Here is a 25,924-nt window from a genome sequence, read left to right as displayed (position 1 = left end):
TTGTGGAAAAGTACAATGAAAAGGATGTTGGGTCGCCGTACTGTATCACTGGTCAATTGAGCTACAGGAAAAAGTACAGGAATAATGGATGTATCCGACAAGTCAAGTTGAACGTACTTCAGTATTTGCAGCATTTTCTAGAAGTTAAGCAATAGCACACACATGCAGGCTCGTACAGTACCTGCTATCAGTACCTGTTATCAGTGCCTGGTATCAGCAGTGGATCCAGAAAGGGTGTGTGTGTGTGGTGAGGACATCCTAAGCCTCCCTTTCTTTATTTGTGGTAGTTATACCTCCCTCAGCAGCTATGCAGCATTACCGAATGAGAACAAAAATGCTAACATTACATCTTATCAATTTGCCCTTAACGTTTTATCGTTTTACAGCATGGTACTTGATAGTGTGGAAAGTTTTCATGTAAGCAGGTTTTTTAATGTTCTTGTATTTTGAAAACAAAGGAAGAGTGCCATTCATTTTTTTCAGAATGTATAAAACTCTGCTTAGTGGCTGTGCAGCCTCATGCCAAAGCATGGCAGTTCACACACACCTGACACAATTTTATGCTCCATTTGGTAATTTCAAACTTTTCAGCATTATGTTAGTGAATTTCAAGAAGTGCAATTCATATAGTATTAATTATTCCCTTAGCTGTGATGGTCCTTCCAGAAGGACAGTGAAGCCTTCTGCAAACATCCCCCCAGTAGATCCTGTGATATTTTTATATTTTGCATACCTAACTTTTGCCACCAAATGTGTGTTTATGCTTAGTAAGTGGACACTGGACACCATGGGTATTCCTTGGGCTGTGAGCAAAAACATGATCCATCAGTCATGTTCTAACTTCCTTGGAGTCACTCTATTTCTCCTGATTCCTTCCTTTACTTCGAGCCCAACTAGGCAGGAAACACACCCACCTATCCATGACATGCCTTTTACCAACCAGGGAGAAATTACTACCACATGACCCAGCCCAATCGTCCACCTTAGTTTTCAAATCCAGCTGCCCACGTTATTGTGCAGTGTGGCAAAGACTGTTGTTTGAAGGCAGCAGCAATGAAAGCAAGGCGGACCTCAATGGTTTATGGATTAATGGGAAGGTTCAAGATGGTGAGGGAGTAGCAGAGATTCATGAAATACAAAGTACATGGGCAGATAGTGAGAAAGAGTTTGAGATCAGAAGCAGGAGGGAAACGAGGAAGGGTGAGCACGTTCCACCACCCCATCTCCACTGCATTTTGCTTTGTATCGTATCTGGTCACCACATGATAACCATCACCTTCAACCTCCCCAGCCTCATCATGATCTTCACTGCCTTCACCATCAACTCCTGCAGTCGACCACCACCTGTAACATCAAGTCCACAGCCTCCTGCTGTTATTATCTCAGCCATATGAACCATGGGATCAGTGAGATCAGTGTTCATCAAATCATAGGATCAGTGAGATCACTGTTGTCCATCCCTTTGATGAGGTCAACAGAGGCGATGGCTGAGTGGCAGGTACTGGAGAATGGCCAGGAGGAGGAATAATTTGAAGGCTCTATGACATGGATGAAGCCGGCCTGATGTGCTGGTAAATACTATGCATTGTAAATGCAAGAGATCCTCCATCCCTAATCATGGTTGTGCAAGTGACATTATCTGGTGTGTTACGAGTTCATGGTCTTATTGCCCTGCTGATGCTCCTGCCTCACAACAAAAAGCATGTGCTCATCTCGTACTGGTGCAAGGATGCTTTCATTTCATTGCCAACATTCGGATGGTACATGGCCATTGTTGTTTATTAATGTTCTTATGGTTTATGCACGTTACCAACAGCCACTACCCATCTGTCAATGATGGATTGTGGAAGATTCAGGACTTTTTGAGATTCTGAAGGAGGTGTACCAAAATTCATTTGTCCTAATTCAGAATGTCATCAACTAAAGCCTTATACTCTTCAAGAGGCACTTCATTCTGAAACAGTCCATCCCATTGAAATGACATCAGTGTGCAATAAATAAGATCGAACACTTGGTAATTGATACTACAGTATCTGCTAGACCGATAAACGTTATTACTTAACTCAGGATTATCTTTCAAATTTAAATTGTACTGTGTGTTGTCTATGAGTAGAGGAACCAAAGTACCGTACTTATCATCTGATAATACATCATATTAACCGAGTTAAGCTTTGAAAGTCATAGAAAAAATATGGTTACATTAAGAACTTTATTTCTCCCAGCAATGAAAAATTATATATTATCATAATATAAAGAAAAGGTATAGATTAGAAAAAGTGTGCAGTCCAACCAGAAACATTCCAGACTTTTTTTTATGCTAGCCTTAACTTTACCTAATATTAGGCCACAAATGAAGGAAGGCTGATATATGAAAACATTTGTAGGTTTTTTTCCACTTAAATATTGACTGTCGTTCTCCCAGAAAAAAGAAACAAGAGACGACATTACAAAAGCCCTTCGTTTGATATTTGTGTTGAACCAGCACGGCGGCTGTCATGGTACCGTGACGTTTACACTTCAGCTCTTTATTGTAGGTCGCCAGAGGCATGGAACAAGGCTTCTTATTGGATGGTACCTAAAGCGTTGCCAGACGTTTAGATCTCGACTGAGTACTAACACTAATATCTGAAAAAATATTAATTGCGTAGCAAAAGTATAACCCCTGAGAAGCCATGATATTCACAAGCAAGTGGCTACAGATAACAGACAGGGCGCAAAAAACTGCATACGGTTCCTCAAATGTTGAGCGAGGCAGGAGATGAAGCGAAAGGTGTATGAGCTTAAGCTGGAGTTATTCTGCAGGTTTGTAGGGGTGTTGGTATCCCTCTGCTGCCATAAATTTGTATCTCTACTTCCAGCCGATGATAAGTACGGTGTTATTAAAAAAAAAAAAAAAAGAAGCAGTCCTGTTACCCATATTTCTTGGTAGTGGGTTCAGGAGTGTGATGGAGTGCCCCCTTCAATGTGATGTTCTGCTCGGCACTGAGCGGAAGATAGAGGTGGCGTCTTGGCACTGATTTGTGATGTTAGAACCAATCAGCATCCTTGTCGTTTTTTTATCATCAACTTCTAGCACGCAATCAGTGAAATATCGAGATCAAGCATCACATCACTATCACAATACACATATGAAGACATGGCGGCATATATGTAGCATCTCTTGTACATTCAAATAATATTATTGTAGCAATAACCTTACATGCGATTTCTGTAGATCTGTTGCAGGTTTAACAGTCTCTGATAAACATGGTTTTGGTGCTGTATGGTGCTCAAGGCAGTATATGTTGGTATTTTTTTGCATTGTGTTATAGCTTCAATAGCTTCCAAAATAACAGTTTTAGTATTGAGACTAAAAAAGCCATCCACACCTTACTACCAGCTTAATTGTGTTCTCATTTGCATTGCTCACACGACCAGTTATGACTTATGCAATGTGCAGTAAGTATTTTACATGCATTTTTTTATTTCTGTTATATATGGACATGACGATGTTATACCCGTGTTTTTCTCCCACAGGCACGAGAGGGTGAGGGAAGTGGGCACAGGATATGACAACTGCGTATTTGATGATGCCAACATTTTTGATGTTGCAGAAAGCACAATGCGCACATATTCTTTTGGCCTGGATGCTGAAGAGGCCACAGGGAGAAAAATGTGGTCCTCTGAGGTTATCAAGAAACTCTGGAAGGAACGGAATACTTTTCATGCCATAATTATAGTTGGATATGGTAATGAAATTGCTGCTCCCTTTCTTTGGGGTTATGATGGTGCTTTCATCAATATTTGCACTCCAGGTGTGGAATATAACCATCTAACCATGCAGGGGAACTGGCTTCCTCTGTCCGTTATTCCCTCCATTCTTCAGACTTTCACCAACCACATGTCTTTCTTAGAGAGAGCTGTCAATCTGCCGAGTGAGATGCTAAACTTTGCCATTAGCAAGTATATTTTTCGTCCCCGTATACAAAGTCTTCTTGAGAAAATTTTCCCTGATATGCCTCCACTGGAGGACCTATACTTTAACAGCTCCCTCACCCTGATCAACGGTCACTTCAGCTTAGACGGGCCGGTGCCACTGCTACCTACCCAGGTCGAGATTGGCACTATTAATGCCAAGCAACCTCAGCCACTGCCGAAGGTAAGATCTGATGATAATTCATTTTTTTTGTTATATCAGTGGATATAATTAATGAATTTAGCATCAATATATGGAAAGTTATTACCTAAAACTAGCCAGGAATAACAAGTTACTGTTGGATGCTTCTGTGGTGAACCGCAGTTCTATTATCCTCTTTATCACGGGACGGCTGATGAAACTGCAATTCTGTATAAACTTAACTGCGATACTTACTTCTGATTTATACTATTAGTGTGTCACATAGAATAAAGAATGAAAATGACATGCAGTATCATTGGCTTGGGATTCTCCAAAGCACTTCTTCTTTCTCTATCCATTTTCGTATGTGGCACGTCAAAAGCCTCGTGTCTACTTTTCACATACATTCAAAGACGACAGGTAGATGAGAGTAGGGAGTTCTTAGCTTTTAATCCATCATGTTCTTTGTTTTCTTCCTGTTCTTGATCCTGGAGAAAGTTCTGAACTATTGCTTTGCCATGCCCAAAGTACCTAGCGTACAAAGTCTAACTGCACAGGACCTCTTACTTGGCTCCAACCCATCTCACAACATCCCTGACCCATTTCTCCCACTCTGCTCCACTCACCACAAATTGTTTCTTTCCTCCCCCTCCCCCTTTTTATATATCCTTTTGAGAAAAATCTGCTCTTAATAATAAAACTTTATCGTATCCATCACGCATATCTGCCGAGTGTAATCTTCATGCCCTGCCCTACTACCAATTACCATTTTTGTCTGTCCCAGACACCCAAACCTCTCTTCCATGCCCACTACAGCCATTACTTTAGACATGAATCTTAACCTAACAACAACATCCATTTCCACAACCTAAACTCCCTCCAGGGTATCCTAACACTCACCATCCCAGTCCAATCTATTTCCTCCTCTCTACTTCCTACAGCTATTTCCTCTGATGCAGTGAATGTAATGACAATGGTTGCCTCCTGTACTAGGTTATCTCCAGTGCCCATATTCGTCACCTTTCACGAGTTCGGCCAATACTGGCTGCATTTTCTTTTTTCCCCACCCTACTTATTTTTTCCACCACCCTACTTATTTTTATCTTGATCCCCCACCTTACGGATTTCGTTCTTTTTGCCTCGCCCTACAGCACTTCTGCACTGTGATCTAAGAACGGCTCCGAGTCGCCCAGACATTTCCACACATACAACCGAGGACCTGCAGTGTCATATCCATGGAACCACTTAGATCATTTCATTCACTCATTGGGTTGAAGTTTTGTCACACATTTACATTAGCATGACTCGAATACCTTCTTTTTTACCTAATTGAATTTCACAGAACTGAAGTTACCTAAGGACCAAAATTATCCCACATCATCAATAACTGGACACCTCGGGTCTGGACATGGCTGAAATGAAAAGTGGATCGAATCTGACTTGAGCGGCTATGACTGAACCCGTACTGCTCTAATAGGGCCATACTGTATGTAAAGGCTAAGTAAAGCTCAGACAGGATCTGAATGGCCCTGGAAGGCCATGCAACTGTCTAATTATGTTGTTATTATTCTTGTTCTCACAGGATCATGTGGAAGCAAACAGAATGAATTGCAGGAAACCCCTCATATTGACCAGTGCATGGAGAGGTTTGACTTCTCATGGTAGCGCCAAAGTGCCTGGACGAAAAACTTAACGGGATGAAAAACCAGCCTGGACCCGGGCAGACGACCAAACCAAAAACATAAACGATCCTTAGTTGTCAACACTCTCCAAAAGGAGGATTATGGATAGAACGACAGAACAAAGCCCCACATCCACAGAACTGGCCCTACGAAACTGAAATGAAAGTGAATATCCTAAATGGATTTAAAAGACAAATGTGCCACCGTAGACCTCAGATGAAATATCTGACCTGGAAAGACCCTGAACTGACAAGAAATGACATGATTGCAAGTGAATGAGTGTAAAATATTATATTCGACGTAAATTAAACCAAAATTGCGTACTAGAAATGAATGATCCCGAGCAGACTTAAATAATCTGAATGAGCATAATTGTGGCTGCCTGACCTAAATGACCGTGAACAACTTGGATGGTCCTATATTTGAGCAGGTCCAACTGGGCCTGATTGAACCTCATCGGACAATCAGGGTCCGTGAAGTGAATATATGAATTCATATGAGCGACTTGAATTGGCCAAAGTTAGTCTGAATATCCCTGACCTAATATGAATTAGGCCAAAGGTCAATTCAATTGTTATTCTCCAGACAGGTACATTTGTTGAAGGTTTGGCTAACAGGCATTTATACCGGGATGAAGCATGCTAGGGGTACAGGTATACCTTTTTTATCCAGATGATATAGCTAATTAATATCTGCTGACATACTGGACGACAAAAGCCATGGGTACAATTTATATTGCAAAGATACAGGCGCTTACGAGAAAAGACAAGTAACTGAAATATATTCCTTTGATTTACGGTATACTGTAGCTCTTGTGTCGTGTCGCAGGACCTGGAGGAGTTTGTGACTGGTGCTGGGGAGGCTGGTGTCATACTATTCAGCCTGGGCAGCATCGTCAAGGCCACAGACATCCCTCAAGAATGCAAGGTAAGATAGATTCACTCCTTCAACAAGCGAACCATTAATTAATAGGGTGGCATTGCTTCATAAACACAAAGGAAAAAGTGGCTGAGAGCTTGCAAATTGCTCACATTCATTTAAATTTGGAAATCCAAAATCATGATACGTTCTTTTACAAATGTTTAGACACAATACGCCTGAAAAATTAGAAAGAAATCTGAGAAGAAAAGATTCAAAATTAACTAGTTCTGTGAATGAAAGACAAAGTATCCGTTACCTAATCCACTGTATAATTACAAAAACTAAAAGGAAGAAAGTGTGTAGGGAAACAGGTTAAGGGTGAAAGCTGTAGTGCGGGAAACATGCAAACGTATCGGTGACCAGGGTAGTACCCTCCTCTCGCATAGCTTGGCCTGGCCAGTCGCCATTATGCCCGAGTGTTCCAGCGCCCCTGCTCGTGCCTGCGACCCGTTGAGGGGGGCACCAACCACTAGTTCTGTGCCGTCAGGAGCCACCACCATCCAGGGAACCGTGAATTGGTTCAACGTGAGATCGTGCTACGGTTTCATCAAACGCCGGGACACTGGCGCTGATGTTTTCGTGCACGCATCTGGGATCGTTGCACCAAATCCACGGCATTTCCAGCGCTCACTTGCCGAGGGAGAGACGGTGGAGTTTTGTGTTGTCCAGGCTTCCAAGGGTCCTGAGGCTAAGGACGTCACTGGGCCGGGTGGTGTTGCTGTGCAGGGCTCTGCCCATGCACGGCGGCGTCACCCTGCCCAGAGACGCCGGCCAAAGGGCCTTGGAAGTGCTAGCAACACAAACACACTTGTTGCGATGTGTATCGCGACGGCTGAGGCGTTCAGTGGGGGTAGCAAGGCGGTTCTGGCTGTTCTCCTTCCTCAGATCTTTGAGGAGAACGGCCTTCCTCGCCTTGCTATTCCCCGAAGCTTCACCCGCGATCCTCGTCTCCCCCCTCGTCAGGAGCGTCAGGCCCGGCGACAGCAGCCACCACCACCTCGCCCGACACCGCGAAAACGGCTGCATCTGTCTGCCCCTCTCAACCGGACGACTGGCGCCACCACCTCGGACCTTTCGATCACCGACCCGGAACCGTTACAGGCCATGGATTGTGAGCATGGGGAGATTGTGGTGGAGGTCCACCTCCCTTCGTCAGGAGCTGAGGAGGAGCGTGTTTCGTCCCCCGTCCCTTCAGACCATCTGGACGTCGTGGAACCCTCCTCCTTGCCCTCTCCATCTGCTCCTGACGAAGTGGAGGAGCCTCTTCCTTCACCACCGCCTGCCGCCATCGCTCTATCTTCTTCTCCCCCGCCACCCAAGGAGAAGAGGAAAAAGCAAAAGAAGAAAGGGGGAAAGATCAAGAGCGACCCCTCCACCGTTGCTCGCCGGATCGAGGCCCTCCTTCCACCACTCTCAGACTCTCGTGATCTCGCTGCTCGCACGGATGCGGACCTAGAAGAGCTACTCGAGTGCCTCACGGATCCGATCAACGAAGCCGATACACTACCTCTCGTATATCAGAGACTGTATCAGACGATCCGTGAGGCATACATCTCCAACTCCCTCTCTCCATCTGAGGAAGCCGTCATCCGTGAGGGCATCGAGATCGATCCACCACGTGCTGCTCTCATTAATTACATCGCTACCAGACTGCTCTCCTAAACGCTGAGCCACGCCTGATCCTGTTCTGCCTTGCTGCCTCGACATCTAGCCGTCACTGCTTTGCTCTCTTTGAGAGCTTGTTTTCGCTTTTTCCTGTGACGGGCTCTCTGTTTGCCCGTGTCCTCACTACGTGAGGCGAATATTCAACAAACAAACAAACAGGGTAGTACCATCAGCAGAGAGAGAGAGAGAGAGAGAGAGAGAGAGACACACACACACACACACACACACACACACACACACACACACACACGTAAAGACTAGTGAGGAGGAAAAAGATGGATGTAAATGATGATCTAGGACGATAAATAAATGCGAACTACTATGAAAATAGGAAGTTATTCTGGAAAGAGGTGCGGCAATGTAGAAGTGAAAGAAAGAAATGTGATGGTTTGAAGGACGTAGATGGTAGATTATTAACCCATAGGGATGAAGTAAGGACCAGATGGAAAGCCTGATGAATGGGAACAGAGAGAGCAAAGCGGCCGCAAACATGATTGGTTTAGGGGGTGTGCAGAGAAGGAATACAGTAACAGGAGATGTGACACTCGCACGGGTGAAGAGTGCTTTGAATCAGCTGAAAAATGGTAAAGCAGCTGGGGTTGATAAGGTGTATGAGAGATGCTTAAGTGCAGTGGAGAGAGTGGAATGAAGTTCTTGTTGGAGATATGTAAGAAGGCATGGATAAGTGGCACGGTGCCTGCGGAGTGGAAAAAGGCTGTGATTGTACCCCTGTACAAAAATAAAGGTGAGCGAAGTGAGTGTAAGAATTAACATGGCATAAGTTTATTGAGTGTGGTAGGGAAGTATATGGGAAATTTATTATAGAGAGTGTAAGAGAGATATCAGAAGCTCTAGTGAGTGATGAGCACTGTGGCTTTAGGAGTGGCAGAGGATGTGTGGATCAAATATTTGCAGTGAGACAGATAGCAGAGAAGGCTTGTGAGAAGGACCATCAGGTGTTTATGGCATTCATGGATCTGGAAAAAAGCATACGGCAAAGTGGACAGAGAAGGATTGTGGAAAGTTTTGCGCATGTACGATGTAGATGGTAAGCTGCTAGGTGCCGTCAGGAGTTTTTATGATGATAGTGAACCATATGTAAGGGTTAATGAACATTTAAGTGAATGGGATTGCGACAAGGTTGTGTGATGTCCCCAGGATTGTTAAACATGTATATGGATGGGGTGATGAAAGAAGTAAAAACACGAGTAATGGATAGAAGGATGGCGTTGGTAATGAATGGTGATGGATGGAATATTGCAAATTTGCTGTATGCTGATGATGCAGTACTGGTTGCAAATACCGGACAAGAACTTGGCAGGCTAGTGCAGAGTTTTGCTGAGGTCTGTGAGCATCGTGCCTTGAGAGTAAATGCAGAAAAGAGAACTGTAAAATGATGGTTACTGAGAGCGAACGTGACTCCCAGTGCGATGCTGAGTGAATGGAGAGAGACTGGAATTGATGAGAGAGTTCAAATACATGGGTACAGTGATAGAAAAGAGAGGCAAATGTGCAAAAGAAGTTGAAAGTAGAGTGACACAAGGAAGAAAAGTAGCTGGTGCAATGAAGGGCTTGATAAGAAACAGAGGCTTGAGTGTTGCAGCTGCACGAGGCTTACATGAAGGAGTGTTAGTGTCAGCTTTAACATACGGATGTGAGACTGTGGTGTGGCATGAAAATGAAAAGTCAAGAATGAGAGCAGTGGAGATGGGACTGCTGAGGAATGTGTGGAGTACAGACGGTGGATAGGATGCGAAATAATGTTTCGTGAAAGATTCGGAGTGAAGAAGTCGGTGGACACCTACTGAGATGGTATGGTCATGTGGAAAGAATGGATAACAATAGAGTGGTGAAAGAGGCATATCTGAGCGAATTTGGAGAAGGGAGGAGGCGAGGTAGGCCAAGGAGAAGGTGGAGACTTATGGTGGATCAATGTGTGAGGAAGAGAGGTTTGGAAGTCGGTGAGGCTAGGGAACTGACAAGAGATCGAGCTGGCTGGATGAATGTTGTGAGAAGTGCATGATCAGGGATTTGGCACCCCTTTTTAACGTGGCAGCGTCCGGACTGACTCTTTCGGATACGTTTATGTGAAGGTACAGAACGTGGTGAATGTTTTTGGCGTATCCGTTAGAGCCAGGATTCCAGGGGCTTGAATGATGAGTGAATGGAAGTGTGGCCCATTGGACTGGGCATATTTGGACTGCCTGGACATTGCTACTCCTCACCCTGTTCTAGTGTGGGAAAGGACGTCCGGATGATATATATATATATATATATATATATATATATATATATATATATATATATATATATATATTTAGAGAGAGAGAGAGTTATGGGAGTTCACGTACTAACTTCAGCAGGTGATTCCCGGGGTCATTCTTACATAAATGTTTTATGAACGTACGTCGAATTCGGAATGGTTATGGAGTTGTTGCTGTGTTGAGTAACCCCAGTTTGTTAAGCCAAGCAGACCCATCAACTGTAAGTATGCACTCGTCACTGTGGGACCATCCCGTGCTGTTGCCTTGTGGCAGACAGCACCTTGCCACAGCGAGGTGTGAGGGATAGTGTGGAGGTTTGGTTCCTGGGTGGAACCCGTGGTTGCACCTCCCCACCCAGTTAGTAGAGGAACCATAGTAAGCTCCAAGTCACCTCGTTATCTGAATATATGGTTACCACCCAGCGCTGTAAATGGTTTCCTGCGATAAAGGAAACCATTATATATTTGTCATTCAGTGTAGAAACACCTGAAGTGGAGAGAATAGTAATAAGAAGTTGCAGGATGGATGGGAGAAATGGGAAGAAAGGAGGGTAGACAGATAAATGAATGACAAAAGTGACGGAAAAAGTAGGCTGCGCTACATCAAGTGACTGAATGATGGTCGCCACTGCCTGCCAGTGTGGATATGAAGTAATGGGCATTTAAGTTTGAAAGGCGGTAATGGGAAACATTATCTTTTTCTACCTCTAGTTACCACTGTCTCTTATCTTCACTGCAGTATTTTTACTAAGAATATGCAAGCAATGATAATACTCTATGAACAGTTAAACAAAAAAGTAAAGCAATGAAGAATGCAGAGGATGGGAGCAGGGTGGAAATAAATAGCTCTTCTTATTGTGATTAAGGGCGATAACTACGATGCTGCTGTTTTCACCCTGCCAATATCAGAGTTAAGTGTACAGCAGTTTACCAAAAGCATCCATAGTTCCTCAGGAAGGGACCTAATAATTATAAGACAATCAGTCATCTGGTGGGTTTCAGTCCTTGTCCAGACAATGAAACTGGGAGAGAGAGAAAGAGGTGATCCAGATAGTCAGGAGTCTAGTCTGAAGTGTATTTCTGTGTGAGTGCAAGCGAGGGCAGTAAAGTAGTCTCATCTGTAGCCTGGCAGCAAGGGGTCAGGGGAGAGTTTTAAGTGACATATGTAAGAGTGTAGAGGTATGTGTCCAATATGAAGTCTAGTCAGGAGAACATCACTAGCTCCGTCCGTTGATTGGGCTCAAGGATGAGGGGAGTACTCTGTCATGGAGGCCACGAGTAGTTTTTACGAGTAAGAGGCTGAGAGAGGAGTTCCACTGGCTGTGGCATGTTGGGCAGATTATGTCCCATTGGGTGTTCAGCCAGTGGGTGAGGGTCCATAACTACCGATGGGTGTGCACTCTTCGCAGCAACAACAGCTATTTTATTGCCTTTATTTGCAGAGTCTCCCACTGGAGACAAAATATCCAGTCACTGTTGTTGAGGGACAAGAGGTGGGATTGGATGATAAACACTTGCAATGTATCTAAGGCTGTGCATGACAGAATAAGGAAGAGAAAGGACTGACTGTCTGTGAAAAGGACAACTTTCTATGGATGAAGATGAGACAACATGAAGGAGATGGCTTGGCAGATGGGACATAGTTTACCAGAGTTAGCTGAGAGAAGACGATTGACCAGCCACTTCTGGCTTACTGTAAGATCTTCATAGTACACAGCTGCAGAGGTGGAGGGCGGGAAGTCAATATGTGGTCAGTCAGTGAAGATCCAGAAGCAGCCTACACAGAGGGTGGCTGCCATCTCATTGTAGATGTGTTATGCTAGATGAGGGTATTGGAACCTGGTGTACAGTGAAGGGAGGTGAAAATGTATGGAGACAAATCAATCCAGGTTGGGACTGGGGTGACCAGGGGTGGGTAGGTCAGGGAGCATATGGGAGGAACGAGGGAGAGGTCATGGAAGTGATGCAAGGATCTGACATAGGATGGAGCATGGAACTTGACAAGCGAGTGAAGCCAGGTAAAGGAGATGCCTAGGTAAAGATAGAGGTTGAGAAAAGGGTGTGGAACATAACCCTGCATACTGTGAGGCAGTCCTATTGATGGCAAAGATCTTGGAGGGGCAGCAGGCTCCCTTTCAGTGAACACAGAAGTTATCGGCATGGAACACATTGCCCCGGTGGTGATACAGAAAGCCGTGTTCCAGATCACATCCACCTTGTGGATAGCTGTGGGCAGTGCTGCCCCCATACAAAATCCATCCATCGGTAATGAGGCTGAGTATGCCTGCCCTATTGTAGTGGAGAAGGATATCACAGTTTGCATCCCATGATATGCCACCCAAGCTATGCATGATGTCCAGGCATTTGGAACATGAAAGGCATTGGTGTCAATGTGTGGCTTCTATGGAAGGCCAAGACCATCAGTCTGCATGCCTCGGAAGGTATGGTGCCTTCGTAGATGCACAGCACCTGACCTTAGGCAAACCACTAGGAAGATGGGGTTTTTCTTTCGTGAAGACATGACAGCACTCTTATCAGCCGCACACTGAATGGAGTGTTGGCCATGCTCCATGGCGCTGGCCCTGCAGTTACAGTGAAGTCATCTGCATAGATCAGCGTGTGACATTCCTGGTCATTGGAGAGCCCTGATTAAGGTGATATTAACCCTCTCAGGAAACCTGGCCCGCACACCCGTACTCCTCCCGGTTTTGGCCCAGCCAGATATTTCCCCTTCAGTGAAAGTACGGCTTATACCTTTTGTTACAGAACGGGCCGTAATACATATACCAATTATTCTTTTGTTGCATTGGAAACCCAAAAGCTGTAGCTTTCTTTTGTTCTCGGGCTGTAAATTTGTAGACTTAAAAATTTATGTAGAAACATGCATGTGAACACCATATTGCATTCATTCATGAAGAAATTAGAATTATTTGAGGAAGTACAATATCATTATATTAAACACAATTCCTTTCTGTTTGACACCAAAGTAATATATTCATATATTATGTGGTCTTCGAATAATTAAATGCATAATGCACATGAAAATTTGCTTTATTAATATTTTCTGGTCTCTGTTAAAGCGAGATTTATTGCAATATATTAGTCACAAAGAGTGAAAGATTATCATTTGGAGCTTGGACCAGCGAGATCCACGTTTACTGTTAGGTACACCATTGCCAGACTGACGAGCCTATAATGTGTATGAAAGCAGATCATATGCCTTTTCTTTCTTATGTTTTTTGATCCAATGCGTCTAAAGGCGAGAACCGTTAGGGGGGGTAAGTAGATCATACTCATCAAGTGTGTATGGAAACCGTGAGATGGTTAAAGAGGCAAGGCTGCGCACTGCCTCCTGAGGAACTCTGTGGTCAATGGTCTGGGGAAGGGAACTGACACTGCTTGCCTGCAAGCGAAGGGTAAGGGTCAGTTAGGAAACTGCAAACCCAAGACAGAGAGTTCCCAACAATATTGCTGGAGGATGCACTGACAGGAACCATATCAAATGTCCCCTTGATATCCAGAAAGAGGGTCACCATTACTTGCATCTTGCAGTATGTGTCATGTACATTATGGCCTAGCTTCAATAGGAGGCCCAACTTATCCCGATTGGGATGAAACCCACACTTGCCAGGATGGAATTTCTCTTTATTCACTCCAATCATTGTAAGGAACTGGATACCGTAAACTTCTCCATGGGTTTGCCTACATTAGAGACAAGGCTGATGGACCTGTATGAAGTGGGGTTGAAAGGGTCCTTTGTGGGTTTTGGGAAAAGCAGAAGAATGGCTGCCTTTCAATGAGGGAGGTATTAACATTCATGGCAGCCCCTGTTGTCGACACATGGGTGACTTTCCCAGTGTGGACCGGGAAGATAGCGAAGGAACCTGTTAAGCACCAAATCAGGGCCAACAGCTACACCTGGGTATATTTTGGAGGTGGCACTATACAACCCGTGAAGAGTGAATGAACAGCTGAGAGAGGTGGAGGAATATGTTTCCACCCCCGAGCCGAGTGCCATGGGCATGTCAGGGAGGGGAAGGGGTGGGAAGGAAGACCCCAGTAATGAGTGGAAATGACAGGCAAGACATGTTTTGTCCACACTTTCCAGAAGATCAAAGCCAACTCTGTGGAAGGGGTAGGAGAACAAGGAGGAACATCCCTGCATACTTCAGATAAAACACCATGTGCAGGCCAAAGAAGAAGAGAAAATGAGACTTCTGTAGATTAGAAGGGAGACCAGCCTATATGCATAGCTTTGTTGAGGACACTAGTACAAGTGGCATCTAAGCACCAGTATTCTAGCTTCCGTTCTTCTCATTCAAGAATACCATGCTTGGCTATGATCCCTACCCTAGATCTTAAACAGCAGGAAACTGATGTAAGAGGGAAGGCTACCCTGCCAGTCGCCAGCATCCCAACCGAGAAATCCTCAGCTGCTTCTTATAAGGGGAGGGCTGAAAAGGAGAGTTGCAGAAGAGTCTCATGAAAAGCCTTCCATCCTTCAGAGCAGAGGTTCCACCAAGGGCGGCTAGTGAACAGACTGAGGCATGTAGGGATAGAAAGGAGAGTATGGCAGACAGGTGATCGCTGCTCATATAAAGACCAGGACAGAAGTCACAACTGTTGAAGATACAGTCCCCTGAAACGAGGTCCATTATAGATGACCTACCAGTGTGCGGGTTGATGCATGTGGGGAGGCCAGGAGGAGTGAGTAGGCACAGGGATGCTGAGTGAAGGAGGGAAAGGAAGAGGACAAAGTCTGTGTTGTTGAGGGAGTTAGAAGGTGGCACTGGTCAGAAACACTCATGTATCACGATGGGACCAATCATGCCATAGGTAATTCCGGGCCTGGCCTAGTAATAATCTTGCTTCAGGTCACTGTTAAGGTACCAAGGTATGTCAATGACTCCGAGGGCAGTATCATTTCCTTGACCACAATGGCTAATACTTTTAGAAGTAGGGCTCAACCGCAGCCCATCAACCGTCGTTCATCTCCCCGGCTGTAATTTATGAAGCTCAACTGGTTAATAGCTATCGTGATGGTCCTGGAGTTACTGAAAATAGAGGCACCATCGGTAAACCAAAAGATTACACGTGAGCAATATATATATATATATATATATATATATATATATATATATATATATATATATATATATATATATATATATATATATATATATATATATATATATATATCTGTCTATATGCGCGAGTGTGTGTGTGTGTGTGTGTGTGTGTGTGTGTGTGTGTGTGTGTGTGTGTGTGTGTGTGTGTATTTTGTGTGTGGGTGTGGGTGTGTGTGTAAAGCTTTCACACAGTGAAGGAAAAGGTCTGTTATTGACTTAAGTTGCAGAAAGCCCGTCAGTTTTTTTTTTTTTTTCTTTACATGGCCATAGGAGGGAATATTTAAGTAAATGAACTTCCATACGCCAGATTATAGGTGTCCTCCGTCCATTGATATTCTGTAATATTTGAACTTCAACTGCTGTAGGTTGAATTTTGGTGGGAACTAATCTGGGGAAGCGAGTTCCAAAGAGAAACAGTTCGGTGAATTAATGAATTCTGATAGGTAGAAGAGTTACAATAAGGCAGCGTGACAGTGTAGCCATGGACGCTACCGAATGCCCATGTAGCACGGGGGAAGACTTGGAGAGGTACCACAATGGATGCTACTTCGTCTGAGCATCAATCATAAAAGTATCTGTAAAATAATGTAAAGGATGCAACATTCTGTCTTAACTGCAGGGGAGGTAGTTCATTTGTAATTGTTGGGTTATTCATTATTCCTGTACCTTTGTTCTGAATTTTGTCGAGTTGTTTTAATTCAAGCTGTCCACATCTATTCCACGTGAGTAAGCAATATATGAGCCGAGACCGCACAGGACTTGTAAATTATAGCTAACCGCTCGTCAGTGAAGAAGTTATATATTCTCAACAATAATCCAGGTTTGTTTGAGGCGGTTTTAAAGTGATATCTAATGTGAGAGGTCCAACTAAGGATATTTTTTAGTGAAACACCAAGAATTTCAGTACTTTTAGATATTCAGTATTGGCTGCATTTAAGGTAATATAGGAATCAGCATCTGTCTGTTTGTATCTTGGATGTATTTGGTTTTCCAATAATTTAATGAGACTGTTCTTCTGTCCCAAGTCAGTTATCTTAGATAAGCTTTTATTTGTGGAGAGCTCTGCTGAGTTAGATATCAGATTTTGCGAATGGGTGGTTAAGTGTAAAGGAACTGTGAAACGTTGAGTTATCTGCATATGTGTGAATGGGATTACTGGTGACCGACAAGACATCATTAACATCAATAAAGAATAGGGTTGGTGCCACGACTGATCCACGACTGATCAGTGCATACACCAGCACTGAGTGGAGATTCGAATATACATCATCTGACTTTTCTTTTACCTTTCTGTTGATGAGATATGAGGAGATCAGTGGGACAATAGATGAAAGGCCGTATCAAGGGAGTTTGGATAGCAGGGAACGGTGCGACATTTTGTCATAAAGCTTTAGAATTATCAAAGGATACTGAGTGGGTTTGCCTATGTGTGTCAGTTGACCGATGGATTTCATGAGTAATGAGACTGAGTATATCAACAATGTACCTTTTATGGCGAAAACCATACTGTTTGTCACTAATTACGTTGTCGGGTTCAAGATGTTAAATAATGTGCATCTCAATGAGTCTCAAAAATTTTTACAAGAGAAGATGTGATAGCTATGGGTCTGTAATCAGAGAGATCAATGAAAGTTGTTTTCTTTGAATCTGAGTGGATGTTGGCTTCCCTCTAAGAAGTAGGGAATGAAAACCGTATGCATGCATAGTCTAATTTTTTTATTTTTTTTTATTTATTTATTTTTTTTAGAGCTAGAAAATGGAAGTACTTTTCCCCTGTGTGCTGGAGGAATTCCTTCCTTGTTGGTTCTTAAAACTGTATAAGATTAAGATTTTCCTAATATAGTCTCTATCTCATTTAGAGCAGTTTTGAGAAAGTCATGTTCCAATAATACAGAAATATTGTGACAGACTTTCTGGCAAACGTACTGACAAGAATTTTAGCTTTTCCACGAGAGTCATTGACAGTGTTTGCGTCCAAAGATTTTAGTGGGGAAATGGCTGATGATTTGTTAAAGTTATTATTGAAAGGAATGAGAGATGACCAGATTAATAGTTTTAATACTCTTCATGCTTTGGTGTGACGAAAGTTTGATTAGGAAAGAGTAATCAGTGTTTTTGCATGGTTCCTAGCAATACTTACGGGACTGAGGGCTTCAACTATTTTTTCTTTAAGTATGAGGTATATTCTAAAGACTGTTGGGCCTTTGTTCTGGCACAATTACAGTCGAACGATTTTGAGGAGTCTGACCTTTTAGGAAACTATTGACAGGGTATGAATAAAACCTTATCAATTTGTATTTAGTCATTATTATGGGACAGGGTAGAACTGATGTCAGTGGAAAACCAAGAATGCCCTGGAATATCAGGTAGATAATTTTTAAATCCATCCCAGTCTGGCCTATCAGAATGCCACTTGGTGACCCTAACTTGTTTATAATGAGCAGATGTGGAGCAACTTGTGAATGAGGCTTTGATAAGATTGTGGTAGGAGGATCCAAGTGGTGGCAATACCTCTATCCTCTACTGATCTGGGTTATTTGTCAGGAATAAGTCCAAGAGACGGCCATTGGCCAAGGTTATTTGGTATTCTGGTTGGTTGTTTTATCACTGGGATGAAATCAAACGATTCTACAAATAGTTCGCAATCTAGACCTGTATCATCAGTCCTGGCTGATTGCAAGAGCCATTCTACCTCGTGGAAGTCAAAATCATCCAGCACGGTTATATCAGTAGTAATGGTGGAGGTTAAGGTTTGTCAACTGTGTGAATGTGGTTTTAGATATGATGGGTTCATGTGAGGCATTGTGGGAGCGATAATCTATACAGATTTATTTGGATATGTTAAGGTAATTTACTTTGTACAAAGAGTAATCAAAATTAGTTGAAGTGAGGTTCATGACAGTGCCAATTGCATATCCAGATTTAATACAGCAATAACTGCCACTCTTGCTACGAAAGCTAGTGAGTGGGTAACCAGGAAAACAGAGTATGGTTAAGTCAATAGTGTGAGATTCAGGTTTCTGTAAGCAAAAGGTCTGGAGGGGACATGGATTCAAAGAAGAAGTGAACAGAATTTCAACTGGCATTAAGACCACTACGTTGGTAAGATATAAGGCCCAACCCGAACTTCTTCGCTGACAAACATATATATAGTTGATATGTAGCTGCAATAACTGATGCTGGCTCATATGAACTCTGTGGCGGATATTTCATGGCACAGATAGGTTATTAAAAAAAAAAAAAAAAAGTACCAAAAATTTTGATATATGATCAAGAAATGAGCTGTGTCATAATGAAAATATGAATATGGCCTTATGAAGCAGTGTGCGTAACTGAAATATGAATTGACTGAGTGTTTTGCAGTATCGTAGTAAAAACGCCCAGTTTTTATTCTTTCTGAAAGAAAGTATCTAAAGGCCCGAAATGTGTTAAACCCTCTTCTTGTGAAAGCATGTTGACTTTTTATTTTTTGTGTACAGTCAAGAGTTCCACCTGGACCACCTAGTCGCGGGATATGGCTAACGTGGCAGAAGCGCCTGTGTGTCTGTTTGTGTGTACATGCCCAAGAATTTATCGAATCATCAAGCTTCATCTTCTTTGCCGTATTATATTATTATGTGGTCATTGTATTATGCTGTGATATTGGCTAATAAATACTATGTGATTGGGATAATGAGCTGTGCACTATGCTATTTATAAAGTCTGATTTTTAAAAAATAATTTTTTTCTTCTCTTGTAGTGTGAACAACGATACAGCTTGAGCTGTGGTTCAGAAACATCGCACCATTTGTGGGTGAACTTGCTCACTGTTTCTGAACCACAACTCAACCTGTATCGTGGTTCACGCTACAAGATAAAAGAATTATTTTTATATAAATCAGACTTTATAAATAGCATAGTGCACAGCTCATTATCCTAATCATACAGTATTTATTAGCCATTATCACAGCATAATACAATGACCACATAATAATATAATACGGCAAAGAGGATGAAGTTTGATGATTCGATAAATTCTCGGGCATGTACACACGAACACACACACACACACACACACACACACACACACACACACACACACACACACACACACACACACACACACACACACACGCTGTTGCCACGTTAGCCATATCCCGCGACTACGTGGTCCAGGTGGAACTCTTGTTGACTGTACATTGTTGAAAATGAGTAACTTAAGAGAAATCAGCAGCATAATGAGTTAACAGGACTTGAAATGGAAATCAGAAAGTCACCAATGATGAGAAGCACGAGATTTCATGAAGAACAGCACCTGACTGAATCCATTAATAACAACTAAGGAAAAACACTGGCCATATACATCAGCACGTGAGATGAAACGTAAACGAAAGTGCCACAGATGTCACGGGATGGTAGTCGGGAATTAAAAATCAGAGATCAGAGGCACCCTCTATCAAAGTCCTTTGACAAGTATATCACAATAAAACAGTGGGCTTTCTCCTATGTTTCCATAAGATATTGACCAGGAATTTGACAGGCTATGAATATTGCTAATGGAGCTTCCTTGGCAGAAACCATGTTGGCAGCCAGGAAAAAATTTATGAGAAGAAATATGATACGATTATAATCTTACCTTACGAAATAGACCCTTAAAAAAAAACTCTCTCTCTAATGCCAGGCGCCTTAATGCCATAAAGGGTGGCCACAAACAAATCGCCTCCATGTCACCCGGAACTTGAAGGAATTTGAGTGTAAAGTGGAGGGAATGTAAGAAAACATTCTGGAAAGAGGTTAAGAAAGCTAGACAGGGTGCCAAAGAAATTAGCTGGGGAGAGAAAGATGAAAATGGTATATTCCTAGTGGAAGAGGAATATAAAGTGAGCAGATCGACAGAACACTGTAAGGAACTGTTGAACATAAAGAATGAAAGTAATGCAAGTATAAGTGGCTGGGGAATGGCTGGGAGAAGAAGGGTTGTGATAAGAGAGGAAGAAATCAGTAAAATGGAAGTTGTGGAAGCAATGAAGAAAGATAAAACGGGAAAAGCCCCAGGAATTGATGGAGTGTGCAGTGAAATGCTGAAGCATGGGGGATAGTAGTAGAATGGATGTGGAAGTTGTGCAGATTGGCCTGGGAGGAAGGTAAAGTCCCAGAGGATTGGAAGTCAGGTATAATTATTCCCGTAAACAAAGGAAAAGATGAAAAAGAAGTGTGTGATAATCATAAGGGCATTTGTCTTCTTAGTGTAACAGGAAAAGTATACGGTAGGATACTTATTGACAGAGTTAGGGAAATAACAGAGGAATTAGTCTGAGAAGAACAGGGAGCTATAGGAAGGGAAGAGGTTGTGTAGATCAGATATTCATTCTTAGATCTTTAGCGGAAAAGTTTCTAGAGAAGGGAAAGAAGCTGTATGCAACCTTCATGGATGTGTAGAAAGCATAGGACAGGGAGGATAGACAAGAGTTGTGGAAAGTACAGTATTAAGGATATATAGAGTAGATGGGAAGTTGTTGAAGGCCGTGAGGAGTATGTATGAGGGTGCTAAGCCTGCAGTGCGTGTGGATAGTGAACTGAGCGAATTTCTCTATTTGAAGGTTGGATTGAAACAAGGATGTGTCATGTCTCAGTGATTATTCAATCTGTATATGGATGGGGTTATAAAAGAGATACAAGGTAGGGCAGTGGATGTTGGAGCGGCCCTAGTGAGAGAGGGCAGTGCTTGAAAACTACCTGTACTCTTGTTTGCAGATGATACTGTGTTGTTAAGAGAAGACGAAGGGGGAGCTGCAAGGCTTGGTGGATGAGTTTGGGAAAGTGTGTAAGAAACGGAATCTAAAGATGAATGTAAGGAAGAGGAAAGTTATTGTCTTCGAGGGAAGTGATGTCAGTGAATGTACAGTGAGGCTGGATGAGGAAATGGAAAATGGTAGTACGTTTAAGCACTTGGGTAGTGTGATGAGTAAGGTTGGAAGTGTAGAGGGTGAAATGCTTGAAATAGTGCAACAGGGAAGAAAGGTTGCTGGTTCCTTGAGGGCAGTGATAAGAAACGGGGAAGTGAGCGTGGAAGTGAAAAAGCTACTACATGACAGTATTGTGATACCAACTCTAACGTATGGAAGTGAAGCTTTGACCTTGTTGGAGGGACAGAAGTCAAGAGAGCAGTGGAAATGAGATATTTGAGAGGAGCCTGTGGAGTCACATTGAGAGACAGACTGACAAATGAGGAAGTGAAGGAGAGTTGTGGTGTGGATGTGGATGTGATAGGAAGCGTTAGGAGAAACACTGAGGTGGTTTGGCCATGTGGAGAGGATGAAGAGTGTGAAACTAACGAAAAGAGTGTATGTCAGTGAGGTGGAGGGGGAGAAAGGGAGGGGGAGGCCAAGGATGAGATGGAGGGATGGAGTGGAGAGGTATATGAGAGAGGGGGGGGGTCTGAGCTGGGAGCAGAGGAATGAAATGGCGGGGGACAGGGCGACATGGAGGCGATTTGTTTGCGGCCACCCCATACAGGATTAAGGCGTCTGGAATAGGTAGACAGACAGACAGTCCCCCGGTCCCCCGCCATTTCACTGCCCTGCTCCCAGCTCACACATGCCTCTCTCATATACCACTCCATTCTCTCCCTCCATCCCATCCTTGGCCTCCTCCCTCTCTCTCCCTTCACTTCATTCACGTACAGTCTCCTCTGTAGTCTCTCGCTCTCTATCCTCTCAACATGGCCTAATCACCTCTCCGTATTTCCCCTAATGCTTTCAATCACATCCACAGGCACACTATAACGCTCCTTCACTTACTCATTTGTTAGTCTGTTTCTCCAAGCAACCCCACATGCTCCTCTCAAATAACTCATTTCCAATGCTCTCACTCTAGACTTGTGTCCTTCCAACAAGGTCCAAGCATCACTTCCATACGTTAGAGTTGGCATTACAATGCTGTCGTGCCGCGACTTTTTTACTTTCATGCTCACATCCCTGTTTCTTATCACCGCTTTCAATGAACCAGCAATCTTTCTTCCTTGTTGTACCCCTTCAAGCACTTCACCCCCTCCCCCAAACTTCCATCCTTACTAATCATATTACCCAAGTATTAAAATGCACTCACATTTTCTATTTCCTCATCATCAACCTCACTGTACTTTTAGTGACTCGAAGACCATAACTGTATTGACCTTTAGATTCCGTTTCTTACACATTCTTCCAAACTCATTCACCAGGCCTTGCAGTTCCCCTCGTCTTCTCTTAACAATGCAGTATCATCTGCAAACAACAGTACGGGGAGTTTCCAAACATTGCCCTTACTCATTAGCGATGCTCCATCATCCACTACCCTACCCTGTATCTCTTTTATAACCCCATCCATATACAGACTGAACAGCAATGGAGACATGACACATCCCTGTTTCAATCCAACATTCACATAGAAAAACTCATTCATTTCACTATCCACGCACATTGCCGCCTTAGCCCCCTCATACATACTCCTCACGGCATTCAGCAACTTTCCCTTTACTCCATATATTCTTAATATTTTCCACATTCCTTGTCTATCATGCAATTTATTAAAGAAATTGTATGATCGACAGACAATAGTGCATGATCGACAGACGGTAGTGTGTGTGTGTGTGTGTGTGTGTGTGTGTGTGTGTGTGTGTGTGTGTGTGTGTGTGTGTGTGTGTGTGTGTGTCTTATAATAACTCATTTTTCACTTGATTTTAGCCAAGCTTGGTTGAAAGATTAGGGAATGGTTCAAGAGGAAACCTGTTGTTTTACAGAACAATAAGTCAGTGGTGAAGGTGACGAGGTTAGGTCGAGTACTCATCTAGAATAATCAACTTTTAAATTTTTGCCAAATTCAACCAAATGTTGGGAAATTATTTATGGGAAAATACGTTTAGAAAGTGTCTTTTTTTTTTTCTTTCTTTTTTTTTTTTTTTTTTACGACAACCAGCCAAATGGCAAGATCACAGTGGAGGTAAAAAGTTCGACCCATCTGAGTGTTCATCATCAAAATCATTCAAATAGTTTTCATCCGATTTTAACCAAACTTTGTGTAAGAATTGAGCATCCCCAAGAAGCATTTTTTTTTTTTAATAGGTCAAAGGTGAAGGTAAACTTAGAGGTTTGAACCAATTTTTCACTAAACTTTGGAATATGATTCATGGTACAATAAGAAACAAGTGATTCATGTTATAAATCAATCATCAAAGGTGAAGCTTTCAGGTCAAGAGTAAAGTTCAAGCTGCGTGAGCAGTGACAAAGTAACTCGAAGGGTTTCGCCCAATTTTAGCCAAACTTGGTGGAAATGTTGAGGGTTAGCCAAGGAGCAGAACTATTGTGTTTTAGAGTATCTGGTCAGTGGTCATGGTCAGAGGTCAAGGTCAGGTCAAGCAGTTTTTAAGAGATTTACACGAAAATTTGGGAAATATAATTGAGAACTACATGAGGAATGCATGACTGAAATTTAGGCGAAAACATCAAAGGTCAAGGTCTAGAGTAATACATTAAAATCAATAAATTCATACTGCACAAATGCTGCAATATAGAGACACAGGATGAAGACCATAATGTTGTTATAGCAAGATCTTTCTTATCTTACAAAAGTCTTAATATATGACGTTAACCATCTTCTAAGGGACACGTTCAATATGTCAAGGCCAAAATTGGCATACGCTATCCTGGATTTTTGAAGAAACCTTGAAGAAGGTAGCTGTACTTTTGAAGTATTTTCTTAAGTATTGAAGCTTTTTGAACTTTGAAACCGAGTATGTGATGAAACATATAGTGAAACAGAACCGGAACCAACCAGAGAAAAATTAGAGGCACAAACTATTTTAATTAATCATACAAGAAAATAGTTACAAAGCGATATGAAAGGAATTGAGAAGGCAAATGTGTAAAATTATTGGAGAAGTCTTTGTAAAGTGTCACGAATAAAAATACTGAAATGTTCATTGGATTTATCTTAAAGGGACTGAAGTGATTTTTGCCAAAAGGAAAACCAGATTTACCCTGATTCATTAAAAAAAAAAAAAAATTGCATATGATCGAAGAGTAAATTACTGTACTGAATCAAAGCAACTCCGACGCTGTAGACAGAATTAGAATTCGTGGGTATCCTGAGGCCATAAGGATTCTATCAGAAAGCATATAAGATGCAAGACAGCATCAATGTACAAGAAGATAATGTTCGGTAGGGCAAATTCAAATAGTTAGCAGGTTGAACTTTCTGAGGGGCTCCCTCTCTGAAGTGAAAATGTGACACAGGCATCACTTGGTTGGTCCAGAGGCCATACTGGGATGATATTCAGGTTACTGAGGTAAGGTTGTAATCTAACAAGAACAATAGTGAAGACAAACTGAAGAAATTCTTACTGAGGTGATATTTAGATAATTACCTATTTCTTCAGTTACTGAGACAAACTGAAGAAATAAGTGGAGTGATGAGTTAAAAGAAATGCGTCAGGCATGCCTGAACTGTCTCCAACTCGGTCAACGATATGGATAAGGCGCCATTTCATCTACTCTTTGATACCCTTTGTTGAGATGTGTCTTTCAGAAAGCTTTTCTGGTAGCCTGCAGTGTGTTTTTAGCAACTGCGCATTGTTTTTCAAGCTAATTCGTTTCCTTATTAACGGATGCATGTATGTATGTTTCACTGGTGACCATACATAGAGTGACGGAATCATTATCTAGAGCAGTGGTCAGTGGTGAATACTTTCCGCCTAAGAAGCACCTAAAACATACACCGAGGGCCGACAAAAGGTGTTTCACTTTTAGTTCCCATGAAGAGAGGCATCGAGTCCTCCCTCGTGTCTACTTTAATTTACTTGCATTTTGGGGGAGGGGGGCGGGGGTGATTTACTTGTGAAAGTATTTTTAAAAAATAATCTGTTAGGTATTTCTGCGAAAACGTTCTTAATGAATGAGATTTTATTACCCAAATCTGTTGCAACACACATGTCCCATTTGATAGTCATGCTGCAACAAAGGTGTTATGAAGAGGAAAGTTGTTCATCAGATGTATCACTGCATATACAACAGAGATATAGGTGGTGGTCAACACAAAAAATTTTTAATTAGAGATTTTTGAGGGAGTACATATAAAATGAAAGTGTTTGCATTGATGTGAAATAGTCCAACAACTTTTTAAATGAATGGTGTACAGTAAGAAAATATCACAAATA

At 42.5% G+C, this 25,924-nt stretch overlaps 1 protein-coding gene across 1 annotated transcript in view; it reads left to right on the top strand.

Annotated features, from left to right (window-relative positions):
* Nucleotides 1-25,924, top strand: part of LOC145415408 (UDP-glucosyltransferase 2-like) — a 131,718-nt gene that overhangs the window by 22,395 nt on the left and 83,399 nt on the right. Inside the window, exons 2-3 of the mRNA XM_080284691.1 lie at nucleotides 3,517-4,138; nucleotides 6,607-6,705. Of these exons, the coding sequence (XP_080140817.1) occupies nucleotides 3,517-4,138; nucleotides 6,607-6,705 (721 nt within the window). The remainder of the gene's footprint in view (nucleotides 1-3,516; nucleotides 4,139-6,606; nucleotides 6,706-25,924) is intronic.

Source organism: Coenobita brevimanus, chromosome 102 (genome assembly GCF_032717465.1).
Source record: "Coenobita brevimanus isolate Jiangsu-jjx chromosome 102, ASM3271746v2, whole genome shotgun sequence".
NCBI classification, from domain to species: Eukaryota; Metazoa; Arthropoda; class Malacostraca; order Decapoda; family Coenobitidae; genus Coenobita; species Coenobita brevimanus.
Note: the sequence above shows the minus strand (reverse complement) of the source record. Positions and strands in the feature narration are given on the sequence as shown.